This window comes from Panicum virgatum, chromosome 2K, assembly GCF_016808335.1.
Source record: "Panicum virgatum strain AP13 chromosome 2K, P.virgatum_v5, whole genome shotgun sequence".
Classification (NCBI taxonomy): Eukaryota; Viridiplantae; Streptophyta; class Magnoliopsida; order Poales; family Poaceae; genus Panicum; species Panicum virgatum.
Window position 1 is genome coordinate 6,892,814 of NC_053137.1, and position 23,330 is coordinate 6,916,143.

Genomic DNA, 23,330 nt, shown 5'->3' on the forward strand with positions numbered 1-23,330 from the left:
GGGTCGTCAAAATAGAGAAAAATGCAACAAGCAACGTCATAATAACAAGCAAGCAAAAATTGTTTGATCTGCATTTTACTTGAATGTTCTATTTGAGTTTCGAACACACCATGAAGATGTGAAATTAAGTTCAAGGCAAAATGGAATAGCAAACAGAGATACATACAGGAGATGAGGAGAGGTCATCCAAACAACGATGGTCTTCTCCACTCTTCTGCACACCAACATTAAGATCGTATGCACTTTTCAGCTCATGAAAAAAAATGCTTAACATGTCATGAGTAAGAACCAAACATAGAGCAATTGAAAACATAGGTTAGCAGTATCTGGCACGACTCCATGCATATTTCAGTCATGAACTTTTTTGTAAAGAAAAGGTGGAGCAGAGTATGCTATTCCACGCATTCACAAAAATTTAACTGAAACGACAAATTGTAAAAAGAGGGGGAAATGAAAAAAATAGAGACAAAAATATCAGAGAACTAGAAAGCTATAATTTTTTTTTTGAGATTACACAGTACAACTCAGACACTCACAACGCACGCACACTCACACCCCTATAAACACACGTACGCAAACCCTACACCTATGAACATCTTCGAAGACTGAGCCGGCAAATCCTCGAGATTGACGAAGTCACCACCGGCGCCTCGTTGTCGACGGGAACGTCGTCTACTACTGAATGCACAAACGCCATTAAATCCCAGAATATTCGCTCCCATGAGGAGTCTGAATTTAGGACCTCAAGTACTACCGAGACTCTTATAACCACTAGTCTTCAGACCCTTTCGCAGAAAGCTATAATTTGTTAGAAGAGCCTAGGCCTTAGAGGTCGCAACATTGGCCCAAAAAATGCTTTCAGCCTAGCTAACAGAACATGAGGAACGAAAAGGAATTCGGCCCATGGGCATAGCCGCAGGCCTCCAGCGGTCCTCCCGTGCTGAGCACGGAGCGCGCGAAACGGCGAAAAACTTCCACAGCCGAGTCCGTTTCCGTTCACGGCGGCGGCGGTGGCGCCTCCTCACGCCGGGGCTGGCGGCGTGGGAGCGGAATCCTCCTACGTTCCCGGAAGGCTGCGGACCAGCTCCGCTCCCACCGCCTCCCGGCATGGTGGTACCGTGCGGCCCCACCGATCCCGCCTCGGTCGCTGGCCGCTGCTCGCGCTGCTAGGGTTTGCTTTGGAGTGGCGCCGCTGCTCGACACCGTTACTGTTGTCGGAGAATCCGAGGTTTGCAATGATCGATGGTTGGTTGAAATGACGCGCTGGGAACTTGGGATTTTTCGTTCGACTCGGGGGTGGGGCATCGGTTGTTCGCGCTAGAAAATTTGAGGTAAATCAAAATTGCAGTCGGGACTGAAGTCACTGAACCGCTTGTGAGTTTGAATATTTGATAGAGTACGGCTTGATTTTATTTTATTTTTTTGGTTGTTTCCCTGTAGAAGTGCAAGGAGGCAAATTATTCAGTCACGGCAGTGTTTCCCTCGATTAAATCGAAGTAGAAGTAACAAATTTACCAAGCAATGTCAGATCTGTCGGTGATAATAGTACGCAGCAGGACTAATTTGTGTACTAGATCAGCGTAACTGGTGCTTCGTTCGTCCTGTGTGATGCGGATGTGTAAGACCATCAGGTGTCCTTTCAGGAACACATGTCTGGCAAAGTTATCAGTGCGTATGTGCATGTTGAGCTTATGAGGCCCCAATGTTTGTACTCTGTAATGATGCTGTTGGGGTATGTAGGTGTGTGTTCTTAAGTGCGAAGGAATGAAGGGTTCATCCTAAAGGATGCCGATTCCCATGTGATTGTTCAGCTTATATTGTACTAATTTATATGTAAGCCTAAGTCCTGGTATTCTTTCAGCCAGTTACTCTTAATTGTAGTTTTATCTGTTGTGCATCAGGAGCTTCCTCATGTAATCAGGGATTCAGGTTGACCTAGAGAAAGAAGAACTGGACTACTAGAGTGACAAGAAGAGAATTGGAACTGTGTGGCTGTTCAACAAGCAGTACAGCTGACAGAAGGTAAATTCTTTTGGCCATTTTTCATTTTGATTGGATTTTCTATTCATGATCCCTTTGCACATTGCCTGTTTTCATCACTTAAATCTTTTCAGAAGAGAGGTGGAATATTATAAGTATGTTGGTGCAATTATTTTGCAGCAAAGCCCATTCATTTTGTTAACTAAATCATCTCAAAATTTTGGTGTGATTTTTCCTATTCGGATGGTAAACTTTAATTTTCAGCTATGTGTTTGTTCATTTTCGGCTACAAAGTAATGGAACAAAATTAATTGATATGCTTCTTCTTCTTGAAAATCTGGTTAAAGTAATAAAATTGAATATGCCCCTCCTTTCTCTGAGCCTTTCCTTTTGCCTTCTTCATGCTTTATAATAAGCGAAGCTTTCAATTTTCGTTAAAGCTGTGCTACAGGTTGCAAGGCTTAACAAGGCTTAAAATGCTAAAAGCCTAAAACAAGGGTCCCATTGGTTACTCAATTAAATTTGAAGATATTCCATGTTTTGTAAATTTCAAGAAAAGATACATACGTAGAGTATAGTAGTAACAACAACATTAAATTATAAGGCAGTCTTCGTCTGCCCATCTGGGCATTGTATGGGACTGCTGTTTATTTCTCGTATAACAAAAAAAATGTGCAGCTCTCCTCCATAAGCGTATTTGATCAAACAACATAAGGCAGTCTTCTAGATCGTCCAGCCAGCCAATGCGCTGCCATTGCCATGCCAGGTGCATGCTATGACTGCGGCTGATGACGATACTGTTGACACAAGTTGTCAGTATTACTCCTCAAGAAAATTAGTTGTAGCAGCATCTGAGTCAGGCTAGTTGCACATTTGTGTCCTGATATTTATGTGCGATTGATCAACATACAAATCTGAGTCAGGCAACTGGGGACCATACTTAGGCTGTCCTCCAGGGGCGCAATTAATGGCTGTCTAATTGATGTCCCCAAAGGAAACAGTATTTATGAATGAATTTACCTTTTCCTGATCACCACTTCATACTCTAGTTTCTGCACAGTACTTGATTTCAGATTACCATTCCATACTTGAGCTTTTTCATTCCCCGCGAACTTTTTTACCGCAACATTGCATTGTTTCATCCAAGTAGGATCTTCCTCATGAAATCTGAAATCAGGGTGGCACAATGCAAGAAATCAGAAGAACTAGAGTGACAGGAAGAGAATCAGAGCCAAGTGGCTGTTCAACAAGTAACAGAGTTGAGAGAAAACGTTATTTTGATTGAATTTCTTATTCATGACCAGTGCATTAGTTCAACCCCTGTGTACTGTGCCTATTCTCATCACTTGTTTTTTGGAATACTCATGATGGTTAAGTACTACAAGATCTTGATGGTGAAACTGCAACTATTTTGCAGGATTGCGTAAAACAGGCATATAATTTTGGTGTGATCTTTTCCATCTGCAGTTTGTGAATTCGATAATTTTGTTGCTTGGATGGTAAAACTTTCTTTGATTTTTGACCTAAGTGGTACCGATTCAATTTGTTTATTTTCCTTAGAAGACTGAAAAAGGTCTTTGATATCATTTTTAGTTTGTCTTGAAGGAGCCGATTAAAATAATTGATAAGCCCATCCCTTCTCCTACTATTTTACCCTTCACGCTTCTTAAGTGATGAAGCCTTTGATTTTCTGCTAAAGATGTGCCAGTGATTGCACAGCTAAAAATGCCAAAACAATGTTTATATTTCTTTAGATTTTAAGCTACTCCAGGTTTTATTAATTTCCAGAAAGATACATGATAAGGCAGTCTTCTAGATGGTCCAGTACTCCAGTGGATGCAATGCCATTGCCATGCCAGCTGCATGACATGGCTGTAGGCTGATGAAGATACTCTTTTGTTGACACAAGTTATCAGCATTACTCCACAAAGAAATTATAGTGGGTAGCAGTACCTGAGTCAGGCTAGCTGTATGTTTGTCTCCTGATATTTATGTGATATTGATCAACATGTGACGTCTCACAGTACTGCTTCTCTGTCTCCACAGGCACAAATATCCTGCAATTTGGGGACCGGCTGAGGCTGTCCTCCAGGCTCCAGGGGCGCAATTAACGGGTGGCAAATCGAAAGTAACTAGTACTCGTTAATTAATTTATCTTATTTCAGATGACCATTCCATGCTCTAGTTTCTGCACATTACTTGATTTCAAATTACACACTCCACACTTTAAGATTTTCATTTCGCATGAACTGATGTTACCACAAGCATGGCATTCTGCTTATCCTATGGAATCATTTCTTGGAACTGTATGGAGGCATCTTTATTACCCTTTTCTTGGAACTGCTTGCCCTATGTCAACTTGTCGCACCTATGCCTGCTATGGCACTATTCACCTCCATAGGAACATGTTCTGCTTCACATTACCCCCATTTTGTCCAGAACAGTACATGCACATTGCCAATGCCACCATCTGTTCCTTGTTTCTGATGTCGATGCAGTTACAGTATTATTTGCATCCCTGCCTGACAGTCACCACATGTTCCTAACTGCAGCGTCCTGATGGTACATACGAGATAGCAGATGGTCAGCCGTCGTTATCCCAGGATACTTCCTGCCTGCTGCCATGGCTCGGGCAGCGTGATTTCCTGGCCATTGGAGGGGGATTCCCGGAAGGTGTGCACCAACCGTTCATCATGTTTTCTGAGCCATCTGTGAGTATTTCCTGACAGATTCGTGTCCGCTTCTTCCCCTGCCGTGCTGCCTTAGAGCAGGTATTATGACCAGCGGCGAGCCGGCGAAATGCCGACGTGGATGAAAGAGAAGATATGAGAGAGAAGGCAGTGGGCGTGTAGCGAGTCGGCGACATTTAGCCGGCGGATGCAGAGCCTGTCAACGCCGCTTCCTCCCCCCTTTAATTGGTTGCCGTCGCTTTCGTGCTACAGCTGTTGAATAAAAAAAACAGCACCAGCTGAGCTGGAGCTCGTTTTCGCCGGCGAGCGGGCGATGTTATAAAACTTGCTCTTAGAGCAAGTATAATGATCGGCTCATAACAGAGTGGGATCCAACGTGGAGGAGTGAGAAAGGTGGAGTGGGCGCCTGGTAACTCAGCTCGCTCCGAGCTGGCGAAATGGGTGTGTTGTCTCACTGCAGCGCAATGATGGTCTGTGGGGTCCGCCACACGTGACGCGCTCCCAGCCGGCAGTCGACGACTTCTATTATCCTTGCTCTTATTATTACTATGATGGTATCCTGCCATGAAATGCTCAGCTCCTCGTAGACAGCATGCGTGGCTTTCTGTGCGTTTGGATTCTTCTCCGGGGTTCTGCTTGATCCGTGCCCCCTGCTTTGTCTGGCAGCAGGCAGGCAGGGAGGTGCCTTATCTTCTTTACAGCTTGAACCTATGGCCCGGAGGTTGGCTGTCTGCTTAATTTCCTTTTATTAATGATTTTTTAATGTCAAGAACCTTGTGGACGACATAATTTGGAGCCTCTGATAATTGATCTTTGAGAAACAGATTTGTTAAAATAATTAGTCATGTTTTGTTGGTTCATTCAGATCTACTTTCGTCAGATGTCTATCAGTTCTGCAGATCTAAGTTCTGATAACCGAGCCTGTGGGATTCAGCAGAGAGCAAACCGACTCCCAGAACGAGAGGGAATTAGATAAGATAGAAACTGACAGTCTTTCAAAAAAAAAGAAGAAACTTGATCTGACGAACTGCTGCCTAGGCACCGTGTTCACTACAAGTCACAAGCACTGATAGAAGATTAGGTCACGCAATATTGGATTGATTGTCATCTGAGAAACCAGGGTACAATATATAGGGACCTAATCTAGGCAATCTCAACCACCGTGACTTATAGAAACAGAATCACGTGGGAGATGCCGATCTGATCCTATGCGTGAAACAGAAAGGCACAAGGCAGGCGATAGCCTTGCCGTGAGGCACAAGGCAGGCGATAGCCTTGCCGTGCAAGTACAAAAGCTAACCATATTAGCTAACACCCCCCCCCCCCCCCCCCGCAGTCTGAACTTCGGGTGCACAGATGTTCAGACTGGTCCTGAATTCTGTGAACACTGAGGTAGGAAGACCCTTGGTGAAGATATCTGCAAACTGGGATGTCGTCGGGACGTGAAGCACACGAACGTCACCAACAGCAACACGCTCACGGACGAAGTGGAGATCAATCTCGACATGCTTCGTACGTTGATGCTGAACCGGATTGGTGGAGAGATACACAGCACTTACATTGTCACAATAGACAAGTGTGGACCGTGTGAGAGGACAGTGAAGTTCCAGAAGTAGCTGTCGCAGCCAACAAGCCTCAGCAACACCGTTTGCAACTGCCCTGTACTCAGCCTCAGCACTGGAACGGGACACCGTAGTCTGGCGCTTGGAGGACCAGGAAACCAGATTGCAGCCCAAGAAAACTGCAAAGCCTGAGGTGGACTTACGAGTGTCCGGGCAACCCGCCCAGTCGGCGTCAGTGTAGACCACAAGCTCGGAAGGCGACGACGGTCGAAGGAGGAGCCCATGATCAAGGGTGCCGCGCAAATAACGCAGAATGCGCTTCACAGCCGATAGGTGAGGCTCACGCGGAGCATGCATGTGAAGGCACACCTGCTGCACAGCATAGGAGATATCTGGCCGCGTGAAGGTGAGGTACTGCAAGGCACCAACCAGGCTTCTGTAGTCCGTGGCGTCGGTCACAGGGTTACCATCAGTCGCTGAAAGCTTAGTCTGGGTATCCACTGGTGTGCTGCACGGCTTACACTGAGTCATGTTGGCACGTTCCAGAATGTCCAGGGTGTACTGTCGCTGGGAGAGAAACAATCCACCAGATCGGCGCTGAACAGCAATGCCCAGAAAATGATGAAGCTCACCGAGATCCTTCATCGAGAATTCCTGCTGCAGAGCGGTGATGGTGCGCTGAAGGAGAGCAGGATTGGAAGCTGTGAGCACAATATCATCCACATAGAGAAGCAAGTAGACGGTGTCATGACCATGGCGATAGATGAACAATGACGTGTCCGACTTTGCTTCAACAAAACCAATGGAGAGCAGGAAAATAGCAAAACGGCTGTACCACGCACGAGGTGCCTGCTTCAAGCCATAGAGCGATCTGTTGAGCTTGCAAACATGATCAGGACGAGTTGTGTCAAGGAACCCCGTAGGCTGACTGCAGTAGACCGTCTCAGACAAGGTGCCATGCAAGAAGGCGTTCTTCACATCGAGTTGATGAACAGGCCACTGCTGCGACAAAGCTAGGGACAGGACTGTGCGAACGGTGGCGGGCTTAACGACTGGACTGAAAGTCTCATCGTAGTCGACGCCAGGCCGTTGCGTGAATCCTCGAAGAACCCAACGTGCCTTGTAGCGATCAAGGGAGCCATCAGCATGGTACTTGTGGCGAAAGATCCACTTGCCTGTGACAATGTTGGCGCCTGGGGGCCGAGGCACCAAATCCCAGGTGTTGTTGGACATCAGCGCAAAGAATTCCTCTTCCATGGCAGCACGCCAGTTAGGGTCAGCAAGTGCGCTTCTGTATGTCTTGGGGATGGGCGATGGTGTCGTCGAGGCATGGAGGAGGGACGGCTGACGGAAGCCATGTTTTCCGCGGGTCGCCATCGAGTGGTTGTTGACGACGGGGGCGACCGGCACGGCACCCTTGGGAAGGGGAGGGCCAGCCGCAGCACCGCTCGGTCCGGGCGCTGGGCTAGCCGCAGCACTGCTCGGGCTGGGCGCAGAGCCAGTCGCAGCGGGCGGACGCGGGCGCCGTGTGTACACGTGCGGTAGCGGGGGGGACCAGCGCACGGGGTGCTGGCGTCGCCGAGTCGGAGGGGGCCGCGCGTGGCGCGGGCGTCGCCGAGTCGGAGGGGGCCGCGCGTGGCGCGGGCGTCGCCGAGTCGGAGGGGGCCGCGCGTGGCGCGGGCATCGCCGGGGCCGCGCGTGGCGCGATGACGAGCGGGTGGAGGACCGGTGTAGGACGTGCCGCACGTGGCGCGAGCGATGGCAAGCCTGGAGTGCCGCCGTCACAACCTGCATGGGAAGAAGGAGGACCAATGGGGGGAACACTGGTCGTATGGTCAGTAGACAGGAGCTCAAGGTCAGTGGTCGATGGTGGTGTCTTGGAACGGGGAAAGGAAGCCTCATCAAAGACAACGTGTCTAGAGATGATAATCCGGTTCGACGACAGATCAAGACACCGGTACCCCTTGTGATCGGAGGAATAGCCAAGAAAGATGCAAAGGGTGGACCGAGGCGAGAGCTTGTGCAGCGCTGTGGCGGACAGGTTAGGGTAGCAAGCACAACCGAACACACGGAGATGTGCGTAGGATGGATGGGATCCGTACAGGTGGAAGAAGGGCGTCCCGAAGTCGAGCGTCTTGGTGGGGAGGCGGTTCAACAGGTAAGTTGCCGTGTGAAGGCCTTCGACCCAGTAAGAGGCAGAGAAGGACGCCTGAAACAGCATTGAGCGCACGATGTTGTTAATGGAACGAATCATACGCTCAGCTTTACCGTTTTGGGAGGAGGTGTACGGGCAAGACATCCGTAGCTGCACGCCATTGGTAAGGAAGAAGGACCGGGAAGAAGAATTATCAAATTCTCGGCCATTATCACATTGAACACTCTTGATGGGACATCCGAACTGGGTTCGCACATATGTAAAGAAATTGGTTAGTGCAGCAAACGTCTCAGACTTCAGACGAAGTGGAAACGTCCATAAGTAATGAGAACAATCATCAAGAATGACAAGATAATACTTGTAACCGGACACACTTGACACAGGAGATGTCCAAAGATCACAATGAATCAAATCAAAATTCTTGAGTGCACGAGAGTTTGAATTGTGAAAAGGCAAACGGATGTGACGACCAAGCTGGCATGCATGACATAAGGTGTCGATTGTGCTTTTATTACAGGAGATGGCTGTAGTACTAATGAGCTTGGACAGGGCCTCAGAGCCGGGGTGGCCAAGGCGGCGATGCCAAGTGTCGACTGGTGTGGCGGTGGCAGCAACAAGGGCGCGCTGTGAGGAAGATGACGCCGGGAGGGACAACGAGTAGAGCGGGCCAGCACTATTGCACCTGGTGATCACGTTCCTGGTGCGAAGATCCTTCACAGAGAGGCCAAACGGGTCAAACTCAATGGAACAACGGTTATCAGTGGTAAACTGGCGAACAGATAGAAGGTTCTTAATAATATCAGGAGCAACAAGAATATTATTAAGATAAAAGGGGCCAGGTAAGACTGAATGACCAGAAGCTGTAACAGGGAGAGTGGAACCATTGCCAATGATAATGGAGGAAGGATAAGCGGAACGTGGCGGGCGAAACAGCGAGACGTTACCGATGTCGGGCGTCATGTGAGCGGACGCGCCGGAGTCGACGACCCACTCGGTGGTGTTGGGGGGGTTCAGAGTCATCGTGCTGAAGTTGTTGGCAAGATGCTGCTGATCCCACCCGCCTGACCAAGGAGTCCATGGTGAGGATAGAAGCGGCGCAGGTGGCTGCACCGGAGGCTGCTGCTGGTAGTACGCCTGTTGCCACTGTGGTGACGGAGGACGCGGCGCCTGCTACTGCTGGACGTAGGCGGCAAGCATGGCCTGCTGATAGGCCTGCGCTTGCTGGAAGGCCTGGGCCGTCTGCGGGTTCCCGGCGCGCGGGTTCGGCGCATTCTGCTGAGATGGAGGGCGCTGTTGTCCTTGCTGATGGCCGGTGTCACCCCCCTGGTTAGGCCACATGGTGATCTTGCCCGTCCAGGGGTTGTAGAGGGACGGCCACGGGCTGTTGCCCTTGTTCCGACGTCGGCGGCGGTTGGAGTTGCCGGAGGACGCCGTGGTGGAGGGTCGTGGTTGTGGCCCGCTGCCGGTAGGAGTGGTCGCAGGGCCACCAGTGCTGGGAGCAGGCGGCATTGGCGTACCGGAGCTCTTCGGGGCGTTGGCGAGGAGAGCACTCGGAGAAGACGAAGCAGGAGTGCCGGTGATGAGTTCCTCGAGGAGCAGCTCATTGCGGACCTCGTCGAACGAAGGGAACGGGCCACGGCGAAAGTGAATCCGCATGTGACCGAACTTGTCGTTGAGGCCGCGCAGAACATTGAGGACGAGGGTGCGATCGTTGATGACCTCGCCGAGGTCCCGGAGCTTGGCCGCCATGGACTTCATCTGGCGGCAGTAGTCGCTGACGGACAGCTCACCCTGAGAGAAGGCGCGGAACTCGGCGTCAAGGCGCAGCGCGCGAGTTTCGCTGTTGCCCAAGAACTGCGCCTCGATGCCAAGCCACGCCTGGCGAGCAGTGCCGCCGCGGACGCGGACGCGGACGGAGTCCATGATCTCTGTGGTGACCGCGCCGTAGATCCAGGAGAGCACGACAGCGTCCATGCGCCCCCATGCCGAAACACCAGGGTGGGCGGCATCGGAGAGGACGTGGCTGGAGAGAGCGTAGCGATCCAGGGTGAGGAGAACGAGATCACGCCACCGATCATAGTGATTGGACAGCGGATCAAGGACGACGGACACAAGAGTCCGGATGTTCTCCACGCCGGCGGCCTGGGCATGGAGATTGGCGATGACAGCGGCTTCGAAGGCGGCGGCGTCGTCCGTTGGTGGGTCGTCGTCGTCCTCCTTGGGTGGATCGGCCCGTCTGCGGGCCTCTTCAGCCTGATGGGCGAGATCGGCGGCGGCGCGCCGCTCCTTCTCGAGGGTGGCGGCGGCGGCGCGCACGCGTTCTGCGGCGGCAGCAGCGGCCTGGGCAGCGGCGTCGGCTTCGGCGGCAAGGGCCTTGCGCTTCTCCTCCTGGTCGGCGGCGAGCTTCTTAGCTTCAGCAGCCGCGTGCTCTTGCTGCTCGGCAGTGAGCGCGCTGTCGTCAGAGGGAGGTGGCTGAGGCGCCATGGGCACGACGGGGAGCGGCGCAGCTACGTCGGCGGCTAGGGTGCGGAAGCGAGAGGTCACGGATCGTGACGGTCTCTTGATACCATGATAGAAGATTAGGTCACGCAATATTGGATTGATTGTCATCTGAGAAACCAGGGTACAATATATAGGGACCTAATCTAGGCAATCTCAACCACCGTGACTTATAGAAACAGAATCACGTGGGAGATGCCGATCTGATCCTATGCGTGAAACAGAAAGGCACAAGGCAGGCGATAGCCTTGCCATGAGGCACAAGGCAGGCGATAGCCTTGCCGTGCAAGTACAAAAGCTAACCATATTAGCTAACAAGCACACATTGAGATACCTTTGGAGAGGAAAATGACCAAACTTAAGTCAAATTTCTCATTTTTCTTTTTGATTTTTTTACAGCCTTCGCTCATACAAAACACAACTCAAAAAACAAGGCGGCTAGCTAAGAGCCTAAGACTATATACACAATTCATAGATCCTTCTCCTTCTTGGTTTCAGAAACAACCATCTCTTTGTACAGCACTGGAGAGCCCAAGCCACACAGCTTTGCACGATCTGTGCTCCTCGATTCATCCCCCATGAGTCTGCAGCCTCTGCCTGTGTATCGGCAATCACCTGGCCTCACAACCCTTCATTATCCTGAGCTTCTTGCACGAAGAGATGAACATGCTGCAAAGACAGAGTCTCCCAATTAGAGTTCTGCTCACTCATTCATCTTCAGATCTGAAAACAAAGCTGACATGTCGATCCGATGGTACTTACTCCCAGGGCACGTCTCCGACGAGCATGAGGTCGCCGTCCTTGTCCTCGTAGGCGAGGGCGTGCTGGCCGTCGCCGCCCTCCGCTCCGGCGGCGGCGGCGGCGGCGGCGGCGGAGAAGGACTTGGTGAAGAGGGCGTCCAGCGCCTCCCTGAGCTCCCGGTACCCCTTGTACATCCGGAGGTCCACCTTCCTGAGGTACGGCGCCCCGTCCATGCTCACCTTCACGTACAGCCCTCCCGGCTGCTCGGCCTTCTTCGCCGCCGCCTGGAAGGTGTTCTTCCTGTACGCCCTCACCGGCGGCCACCCCACCACTTGCGCTCTGGTGAAGAGGAGTTGACAAGTAACAACCATGGTCAGCTCATGTACTCTGTATTCGGATGCAGGGGAGCACGGAGGGGGGGCGTGGGGTGGGCGTCGCGCTTACTTGGCAGCAGGCGTGGCGTCGTCGTGGTCGTCGCCGGCGGCCGTGGTGCCGGACGCCTCGCTTCTGGTGTCCTCGAGCGCGCGCTTGGCGCCGACGGAGGGCGCCGGCCTCCTCGGCCGGTCGTCGCCGCTGCTGGTCCCCGGCAGGCCGAGCCGGAGCTCGGTGGCGCTGAGGTTGTCGCCGTCGATCTCCATGGGAACAACAAACACAAGCTGCTAGCCGGCCGGTGTTCTTGGCAGAGGAAGAGAGAGAGAGGGAGAGAAAGTATGACCGCAGCAGCTAGAGAGAGGAAGACGAATATGAGGAGGAAGAGAGAAAGTTTTGAGTGGAATTGAAGTGTGCCGGTGAGGAGGATCGGCGCTTTGTGCGCGGCTATATAGGGTGGGTGGCGGGTGGCCTTCCGGACCCGGCCGTGTCGCGTTTTAAATGGTGGCGCGTACGCGCGTGTCCCGCGGGCGGGGGGGGCAGGTGGGCCGGCGGGCCGGCGGGCCGCTGCCTGGGCCCCGGCCGACAGGTGGGTCCCCCGCGGGGTTTGGACGGGGGCCGTCAGGCCGTGGGCGGGAGATTCCTCGCCGCCGGGCCAGCGGGGAAGGGGGATGGCACGGGGGGGGGGGGGGGGGCGGGGCAGCCCATGTGTGGCGCGCGGCCGCGCGGGGCCCGCCTGCCTGTGGACCAGCGGACAAGCGGCGTGTGATTGAGGGAGGGGCGTGGGCGGCCGGCCCCGGCCAACCGGCGGTGCGCACGCGTCGCCGGGTTTCCGTGGGGCTTCGCTTCGCTTCGCGCGCGCGTGTGGAATGGAACGGGGCTCGCGGAGAAGAAAATGTTTTTTTTTTAATTCTTTTGGATGGTGGGGGGTTGGGGTTGGTCAAATTGCTGTGGACGAGAAATGGACGGGAAACTGTGTGGTGGGATCGGGATGCTGGGAGGTCTTCCCACAAGCCGACACGTTCCTGCTTTGTTACTGTTTGATTTTGTGGACGGACGGTGCTCGAGCTCGGTACGGCAGGGGCGAGCAGAGGGTTGTCGGTCTCGTTGAGTACTGTACGTGAGGGGTGCAGTAACCCTCCTGCGTTTTTTTTACTGTGTGATTTTCGTGACATTCTACCAATAATAACTTTTTCTTTAAAAAGCATCACTAATAACTTTGTCACCTACTGATACTCTTGTCCCGAAACAACTGCCGTTGCTGGTGTGTGTGCTATAAGTTATTGATTCTCCTGCCCAGAGGGGTGTCGGTCTCGTTGTTGAGTACTGTACGTGAGGAGTGCAGTAACTGTCATGCGTTTCTTTTTTACTGTGTGATTTTCATAACATTCTACCAGTAATAACTTTTTCTTGAAAAGCATCGCTAATAACATTTTCACCTACTGCTCCTTCCATTCCCAAACAACTGTCGCCATTGGTGTGCGTGCTATAAGTTTGACTCGATTTGTAAAAAAACAAGCGCAATATTTGTATTTTTCAAATAAATTTATTAAAAAACTAGATTTAAAGATCTTTCCAATGATACAAATTATGTACTATAAATATTGATACTTTTTAATGTATTTTAGTTAAGGTCGTTTATCGGGAAAAGAAAACGGCATATATTTAGAGACGCAGCGAGCACACGCGTAAGTGCGCACGCTACAACTGTTTGCTTGGCAAGCGTGTGGGCGCGGGAGGCGGGGGTGGGTACACGACAACCGCGTGATGTTAGCCCCGGGACGGAAACTCGTCTAATCAGAATCGCATTCGCACGTTGCAAATACGGGCCTGTTTGGCCGGGCTTCAACGGCTCCGGCTACTGTAGCACCCTGTAGCGGTATTTGTAGCGCGGAGCTGGTGAAATCAGAGAAATCAGCTCCATCGGCTTCTTCTCTCGGGCCGTTGGCTGTAGCACGGAGCGCCTCCTCTCAGCTCTGCGTGCAGCACAGTGCCGATTACTGTAGCACGGACCCGGAGGCGCGGCGGACGGAGCCGTCCTAAACACGGCCTACTTCTGGTCGCTCGAGCACGCACTGCACTGCACGGCACGCGAGTCGGCGATACGGGCCAGGCACGCGAACGTGTGGTTCGAAAGCGATCGGTTGGGCTGCCCCTGACAATCGATCAGCCCCGCCGAGCGGGCGAGAGAGACAGCGGCGTCCATCAGACCATCACCCATCAGTCACGGGCCCTAGCCGATGGTCTCGTGCGCACTGCTAGTGATCTGGCCTGTCCCCTCCACGGACCGTGCCGGGTTGCCGCCTTGCCGGCCGCGCACGCGCGTGCATTGCGTGCGGCCGGTGCGTGCACGAGAGATCCAGATCGCCACAACACGCTAGCTGTGTGCAGTGAACAGACAGGCGCCCACCCAGCCACGCTCCGTACGTGGCCGCAGGATGGGAACGCGCGCGCCGAGAGGTGGTGGTGTGCTGGTTCGGTCCGGGCTTTAGCCGGCCGCGTCGCTGTCTCTCGCCAGCCGCCCTCCACCGGGTTCCCTTTCCGGAAAGGCGCGGCGCCGTATCATGCCGCGCGCATCCATACCGCCCGGCCGGCCAGCGGCGGCGCCGTGCGCTGGCGCCGCGAGTGCGCCGTGGCGCGGCCGGCAACGCGTGCTGGCGCGGTACTCGCACGTGCGCATGTTGGTTCGCGCGTGCCGGCCATCCGTCCGCGGGGCTGGGAACAGTGGGAGATGACGAGATGAAAATGAAACCGTGTGGTGTGGCGAGTTGGTTGCGGGTCAAGCTCATCGACCAGGCCCTGGAACGGATTGGCATTCGAGCGAATCCACCGACAGTTGCCTCTTGCTCGCTCTCCAGGCATGGCGAGCGTTCGGAGCACGGGAGCAGCACGGGCCGCGCCCCCCGCGCGCTTGCGCTTGGTGGAGCTGGACGGCGGCCGGAGACCCGCTGGCCGGCCCGGCTTGCTTGCGTCGGTGCGCGCGTCGTCACCTGAGGAAATTAAAGGAGGGGCACGTCATCGTGCGCCCGGAACGGAACACGCGGGGCCGAGCAGAGGGCCTTCCGATCCTCCACCGCGCCTTTGCGAATGGGATTTCACCGCCGGGCGCCTGTACCAAAGTCGGTGGCCGTCGTACCTGTTGGAACCGACCGTGATAGTCCTCGATACCGCCGGTTCGTTATACGGAGCAACGGTGATGGGGCACTGGAGTAGTGGAGTGAGCACCTTTTCCTAAGAACGTGCATCACCACACATTTCTTTAAGGAAAAAAAAAGGTAAAAACACATGCCGGTTCACAACTACGAATAGTATGTACGTGATCCACCAATCACCCAAAGAATGAAATTTTCATTGCCAAAAGAGACCGGCAGGCGTAACCATACCCCCCCCCCCCACCATGCTAGAATAAAAAAAGAAAAATATGAATGTGACATGATGGGTGTAACTGTAACATTTTATATTTTTCTGGAATATTGTGCAAAAATTCGAGATTTAAGTTTGATGCGCGAGACATGAAAGTTAGTTGCAGTTTTAAGATTAAATTGCTCCTTTCTAAAACTCCTAGTCAATAAAACTTTTGCATATTCATTCTTTAATCATGAGCTTGCATGTGTGAGTTGGATTTTTATTTCGGTTTGTTTGGATGTTCTTCCGTGGGCTTATTAATTGACCACTAAAGATGCTCTAACAACCTACCCTAGTCCCTAAAGCTGAACCGTGACTAAGCCTAAGTGACGAAGCTGAACTCATTGACCAGTCAACTCTAATGGTTGACTTCGTCAATGATAACATCGGCAGGGCTGCTTACATCGTCAACCATGTCAACCATACGTGGACCAATCCAAAACAAACACGTGGCCCCTAACCTGTTGACAAGAATCCCGTGCCTCAATTTTCTTCTAAAGTCTAGCTTTAGCTGTTAGTTTAGTATTTGAAGTTATTTTGATCTTTACTTGCTTCTTATTTGGAGTTTGTTTGCAATTAGAATATCGCTATTTATTTGTGAGCTTATAATAGGATCTTGGAAGACACAGCGCATTTCGTCGACCTCAACTTAGAGCAAGAATACTAATCCAGCCGGCTGGCCGGCGGCATGCATGGGCTTTTGCCCGCTAGTGCGCTTTGCTGCAGGCTGTGAATGGGCGATAAGGGGCATGCGGGGCCACCAGCAGAGGGGCATGCGCCCGAGTGAGTCGGCGGTAAGGGAAACACCCACTTTTTTCTCTTTTCTCTCTTTTCCATGTAGGATTTAGCCAGCTTCTAGTCTGTCATAATACTTACTCTTAGAAGCGAAAGTTGAAAAAAAAGAACTTGCTATATTTAGGGATCGAGACAGTAGCATACGTGTGGCGTGGCAAATTAAGGAGATACTGATTAACATGTCTGCTAATAATTTTCTTGAGAATGTCTATCACCGCACATTTCATAAGAAAATAAGTAAGAACATACTTCGGTTCACACCTACGGAGGGTATGGACTGGATCTACCTACGAATCACCGGAAGAATTTTCATTACCAAAGGAGACCAAAATTTTCATTGCTAAGAGCAACTCTAGTAGGGAATGGACTGCCATATAAAGATTTAGTTGGTGGATATCAAAAATCAATCTCCAGTAGGGGGAGCAAATAGGCTGCTATTTTGGTAGGACTTCCAAATTTCTCCACACACCCCCCAATTTGGTGGCCCTCTATTTGGGCTGCCAACTGTAAAAGCTCAATTTACTCTGTCTGCTAGAGTGGAGACTCATATTTGAGTGATTAAAATTTAGAAGTGGGCTTTTAAATAAATATTTGCTCATTCAAATTTAGCAGTCCTACTAGAGTTGCTATAAGAAGACCGGAGGGCATAAGCGCCCTCCACCTACGCTCACGCATGCCGCAATAAAAAAGAAAATACGAATATGGCATGATGGGGCACCGCCAACAGTAAGTTCTAGAAGCCACTTTTCATTATAGCTTAATTAGATATACATTCACAAATAACTTTACAGAGTTCAAAACCTAGGAGACACGGACGGTGGAGTATTGTTAGGTAGCTACACGACAAAGCTGTGCTATGTGTGATCTCCATCCAGTAACAAAGCTACATTACATGTGACCTCCGTCCAATTACTGGTAACCATATAAGAGAGAACCCCAAGTGCAAATTAATATGTGGCAGCCCATTCAGTGCTTGTTGGTTTTGGAGGGGGTTGGGAGGAAGAATTAAATCCTCAATAAGTTAAAATCCTCCTCAATCCCCTTCAATATCCCGATCCTTTTGTGGAGGGGATTAACCGAACAAGCCCTTAGGTGATTTTCCCTGGGTGAAATGAAGTTTCATCATAGTCTAAATACTCATGCTCAAAATTTTAGCTTAGCTAGCTAGTGTTTCTTCACGAGTGCAACTTTAGTTTTATCCTCTTCTCTTCGACTTACCAGATTCTAAGAAAAGTCAGATGGTTAATATCTAATTGGTCGGCGTGTTGTATGCCTCTCCTTAGTTGGCTAGCTTCTGTGTGTCGAGTGTCTTCAATTCTTCTCTATGTATGTACTACTGTAATGTGCGAACCTAAATTCGCTATGCTAATGGTTGTTTAATGCATGCACCCACCAGTAGTGAGGGATGAGTGGATGACCCATCGTTCATCGCGGGTCAAGCTCGCCCTCATCGATCGAGCCCTGGAAACGAACGGAACGGAACGGAATCCCTCCACGTGTCGTTTGCTTTCCGCGCGCGATTGTTTCGAGCGCCACGGACCGCGCTTGGTGGAAACAGGGCCGTGCGTGCGGCCATGACCGGGCCGGGCCGAGAAGAAGCCGACCATTTGGGCCCGACGGGGCTGAGGCTGAAAAGTAGTTACCCACACAGATGGGCGGCCGTTACTGCTGGGTCCACGTACGGATGCCGCCTGCCTTCCGGAATCCTTTGGGCCTGCCCCAACTCAGCGAATGGCTTACTTGGGCTTGTTCGGGTTCGCAACTCGGATTGCAAGGGCCTTTAGTTGGGCCGTTTCGTCCACCGGATCTACTATCGGCACTCTCTTCTACTCAAAAAAAAAAAGGCACTCTCTTTTTTTTTCCTCACGGGCTGCAAGCCTGCAATGCCGTGACTGCGTTCAGTTCCTTGCCGTCCAAGTCTTTAGTTGGTCATATTTTTTTGCAAATAATCACGACTGTGCATTTTAGGCCTACCTAGCGCTCTGACTGGGTGGAAAGTTGCTTTGGCGCCACTGGCACTTTGTAATCTCTACTCCCCTTATTAACGAATGCCGGACATGTCAATGTCCAGATCTTTCAAAAAAAAAAAGTTTCTCGCCGTCGGAGGGAGTTTCACGGAGGGAGACATGAGACACCCCGGGTGTTAGTTCTTACAGAGACGCGGATTCTCTACGACACAGGTTGGGTGAGTGATGATGTCAGTGTGCTTAAGTTTGCCTGGGCTCCATCGCTGGCCACCGCAGATAGCGATGAAAACGGACGGAAACGGACGGAAAAATCTCATTTCTACTTCCGTTTCTATATTTTTTGGCGGAAATGGGATCGGGTTCGGAAAATACGGGTACGGAAACGGGATCGGGTTACGCAGAAGTACGGAAACGAACCAATACGGACGTTGAGCTGGAAAGAATAACGCGATCAAATATTCTCGAGTATACATTAACAAAGTCACAAAATAATATACACGTACGAAGTTATTAGTCCAATATTCACTAGTATGCCATGTGTTAACATGTTAACATGCATACTTAGTGATTGGTATGTTTTTGAACATATTAATTTTTAAACATATCTTATGTAGATAAAAAACGAGATGAAAAACGGAATAAATACGAGTCAATTCCATGTAAAAACGGGATTTCTCGAAAACGGACGGAGAAACCCCATTTCTACTTCTGTAAATAGGGAAACGAGATCCCACAAATACGAAAACGGACGGACAAAAATAGAAAACGGAACGGGAATATTTCCGTCCGTTTTCAACCCTAACCGCAGATGATGCCCCTGTTCGATGTGCTGGTGCTGGAGGCTACTGCTGGAGTGGTGTGAGAGAAAAACACTGTTGGCTAGCTGGCAGCTAGAGGCTACTACTGGAGTGGTGTGAGAGGAAAATACTGTTGGCTTGTGCTGGAGCAGAACAGCACGGTGAATTCCCGTCTCCTGAGCGGCTGGGCTCTTGGGCTCCTCCGCTCCTGGCCAGGCCGTGGGAACCGGGCAGAAAAGAGCGCGCGATGAGACCACCTCCGGACGCCAAATCCGCCCGCATCCTCCCGCGCTGCGCGGTGCGAAACTGAAATTAGTTTCGCGCCGCGCAATTTTTATTGTACTTTTTTCTTTACAAAACATCATGATAAGAATTCTTGCATACTATATGTATACGTGCTCATTCTAAGAAGTAACTTTACTTGCATGTTCGAAGGATGGAATCGGCATTAGATCTTGAAATTGACACAATCGTTATTATACTAACTGTTGAGTGAAGAAATTATTAACCGGAATCTCCACCTTGTTGAAGAGATAAACTGTTGAGTGAAGAATTTATTCGCAAACACGTTACCATCTTCTTTTATTATTGTAGTTGTTATTACTATGATAAACCAGCACCAGCCATCAGCCGCAGCCAGCAGAACAGAGTGCATATGCTCAACGCCTCATACTGACATGACACATGACCCATGATTGGCGCTTAAAGATAAACATTCCAAGAGGCTGACAGGTGGACCCAGCACCCTGTAACGAAGGTCCACTGCCCCAATGTAATCTCTCCTTTTCTTGCAAACTTCTATGAGTGGGATTTCCACCTGATGCAAACTCACCACGATTCGGCTATGGTCATCTTCTTGCAAGGGTTCGGCAAAGTTAATGGTTGTGGAATAGGGGTAGAATATTTTTTAAATAATAGGGGTGGAATCTGATATATGAGTTTCAACAAAGATCGGCGATTTTAAAGAAATACCTTAAATTTTTTTTTGAGGGGTGCTAAAACTTCCATTAACTAGGAACAGAGGACGAATTACAAATGCCGTCCGGTAGATCGAAGAATCACACATGCCTCCCTAACGTGTTCGGGGGTAATGGGCGCGTCAGTGGCCCAATGTTAGGGGATGAAAATCACAAGAACCCTGTCCAATAGGCATATCAAAGGTCCATAGGCTGGACGGGTTGTCATGGTGAAATTTGAGAGTTTGACAGAACCGAGTTAATGTGTGGCTATGGATTGGAGAAAAACAGGTTATATGGGGAGAAGATACATGGAGCGTTGGACCTTGATAAAAATATCGTGTTGTTGGGTCTTTGGAACACCCGACCGTCCAATACACACTCTCAAAATTGACAATTTTCATCATAAGTTTTATTATATTAAAATACAAATAAGAATTATGATCAATAAAAAATGATATTCCCTCTATTTTTATTTAGGACCAATTGCAAAACTACCCTCCTTTTAAACTCTAACTGCACGTTTACCCTCATTTTTTCATCTTTGCATCGTTGTCCTCATTTTTTGAATCTGAACGCTAAAGTTGCCCCTGCTCTGTCAAGTCTAGTTCACGGTGTGAATTCAGGAGTGAAAAGGCTACTGTACCCTTTGGATACATGAGTGTACAACCGAGCAGACAAAGTCAACACAAAACACGGCACACCGACTCATGGACCGCAAGGAAATTCATCGATGCTGGTCATCTTCCACTTCGCCGGCCGACGCCGCCGACCGTCGCTCAACAGAACGGGATCCTCTGCCGGCACTGCTCGCCTCTCGCCATTCGCGCCAGGCGCGGCGCCGAAGCTGGGGGCCGCGCGTCGCTCGTCACCCGCGCCGCCGCGCTGGTTGCCGCTCGCCGCCCTCGTCATGCTCCGGCTGCGCTGCTCGCCTCCCGCCGCAGCCGCCTGGGGCCACGCTGGCCGCTGCACAGAGCCGCGAGCCACGGCCCACGCCGCTCGCCACTCATGCTAGTTGCCGCTCGCGCTCTGCCAGCGCTGCCCGCCGCCCCCCGCCTTGGGGCCGCGCCCGCCCCCGCGAGCCACGGCCGCTCGCCGCTGACCGTGCTACTGGAGAAGGGGCGCAGGTGAGTGACACCATGGAGGATGGCCCCGGCGTTCAATCCGGCGTCAGAGGGGTGCGGGAGAGCAGCTCGGTGGAGGGCGCGGGAGAGCGGCTCGTCAGATGAAGGCCGCGGCGGAGGGGCATCGTATAGCGGACATCGGAGGGGCTCAGCGGATGAGGGGAACGGGAACGAAGGCCACATCGGATCTCCCAGGCCCGCGCCCTCCTCTTCCTCCCCGGCAAATCCCAGACCCGCATCCTCCTCTAGTCCTCTTCCACGCCGGCAAATCCCAAGCTCGCGTCCCCTTCCTCCCGCCAGCCGCCTGGGGCCGCTCTCTTGCCGCCGTGAGCCACGGCCCGCACCACTTGCCGCTCGCGCCGCACCAGCGTGGCCGCGCGCCGGGCAAGCTGCCGCTCCGGGCCGCGCGCAGCACGAGCTGCCACCCAGTGCTGCTCGCCCGCGCTCCGCCTCACGCTGCTGAGCTACTCGCTCCTCTGCCGCTCCAAGCCCAGCGCCGCCGCAAGTGGTGACTGGTGAGGGATAAGGAGGGATAAGGCAGGGGCAACAATGTTAGTGCCCATCCTTTTGTCTTGTATACATTAGTTTTTTCTCTCCCTTTTAATCAGTACGGGTAGATTCTGGTGACGCCGTTGGAAAAGAGGGGCAGACGGCCAGCTCGCGTTCCAAAAACGAGGGCAAACATGCAAAGTTGTAAAAAGAGGGGTAAACATGCAGTTCAAGGTACAAATGAGTGTAGTCATGCAATTGTCCCTTTTATTTATATATCATATTAAATTTGCCCTAAATCAAACTTGGTCTACTTTAACTGAATTTATAGAAGGGAACGTATTAGGTGCAAACCAACCTCTTCGTGCAAACTATTGAACCTTCAATCTGGGCCATCGGATCAACATCCAAGGGGAGGGGCACAGATGGGTGAGAGAGGGATTTGCAAAAGTGTGATTACTTAATCCAAGGGCGGGTCCAGATTGGAAAATTATCCAATCCCCCGTGTCTCTTGGATGTTGATCCGATAGCCCATATTGAAATTTTTATAGTTTGCACGGAGAAGTTGGTTTGCATATAATATATTCCCTTTATAGAAAAATAACATTTACCATATCAAATTTATTTTATTGAATCCCCTATAAAATATATATTGATACCGTATATGTTGAGTGGTGTAACTATTGCTATATTTTTCTATAGATTTGGTCAAAATTGACCAACTTTAACTTAGGACAAATCTAATACGACATGTAAATAAAATGTAAATAAAAACAAAGGGAGTATAAACACAAACCCATGCCTACATGCTAAGCATTTGAACAAGGATCAAAACATGTGAGAGATGAGATAACGTCACCGCTGAGGAAATCACACCCTAAACAACAAAAAGGAAGTTTTTTAACGCATGGAACGATATATGAATGTATTCTCTTAAAAAAGAATTGATTCAATCTGCATCTACGAGGTATATTCTCTTCTATGATTGAATATAACTCTCTAGCCCTCAACCCAAATGTCTCTAAAAGTAGGGCCGCGTTTAGATCGCGAAAAACTTTGGGTTACGACACTGTAGCATGTTTCGTTTTTATTTGGTAATTAATGTCCAATCATGGATTAATTAACGTCGTTAGATTCATCTCGTGGTAATCAGTCAAACTGTGTAATTAGTTATTTTTTTAACTACATTTAATACTTCATGCATGTGTTGAAAAATTCGATGTGATGGAAAAGTTTGGGAACTTTTTGGGAACTAAACGCGGCCTAGGTCCAATCTATCTCAATCTCCTTCATCCCTCGAACCGAACACATCCTAAAATATCAATGTTGACCGATGGCGTAAAGGTGAGAAAAATAAAGTCGGAGAAGCTTGTCAAAGCCTCGCAGCCACGTGCCATATAGAGATGACGGTCTCATAAATGCTTATTGGGCCACATGCGAGACTATCACTTGCAAGCACACCGACATCTTGCTTTTTCACGATTCGTCCATATACATATCATTAAAAAATCTTATGTTACCTAACGATGTTTATACCTGGAGGTTGTCCTTTGAGAGAAAGTTAAAGTTTATATCTATTGGGGAGTTGCTCTTAGGCGACGAACCCAAACATGCCATCAAAATTTTTTTGCAAAAAAACCCCGCCCATCCTCGATTCCTCCCTGGCTTGCTTGTCTCTCTTTTGGCAACCAGACCGCGAGGGCCCTGCGCCCCTGCTGCTCGGGCGGCTGGGCGGCCAGCGCGCCCGTGCGAACGGGAAAATTTTGGGATTTCGGGGCCGCGGCCGCCGGTCTCCCGCCAA

At 50.7% G+C, this 23,330-nt stretch overlaps 1 protein-coding gene and 1 long non-coding RNA gene across 2 annotated transcripts; one reads left to right on the plus strand and one right to left on the minus strand.

Moving 5' to 3' along the window:
• Positions 1-964: 964 nt before the first annotated feature.
• LOC120664138 lies at positions 965-4,842 on the plus strand. The gene is made up of 5 exons (XR_005670786.1): positions 965-1,331; positions 1,441-2,022; positions 4,027-4,108; positions 4,533-4,653; positions 4,752-4,842. It is a non-coding gene; the product is annotated as an uncharacterized LOC120664138 (long non-coding RNA).
• Positions 4,843-11,221: 6,379 nt separating this feature from the next.
• Positions 11,222-12,470, minus strand: LOC120664145 (auxin-responsive protein IAA24-like). Its single transcript, XM_039943180.1, has 3 exons — positions 12,072-12,470; positions 11,649-11,966; positions 11,222-11,555 (listed from the first exon to the last, which is right to left on the minus strand). Exons 1-3 carry the CDS (start codon positions 12,263-12,265, stop codon positions 11,498-11,500), a joined length of 570 nt encoding a protein of 189 aa, XP_039799114.1. The 5' UTR covers positions 12,266-12,470; the 3' UTR covers positions 11,222-11,497.
• Positions 12,471-23,330: the final 10,860 nt, after the last annotated feature.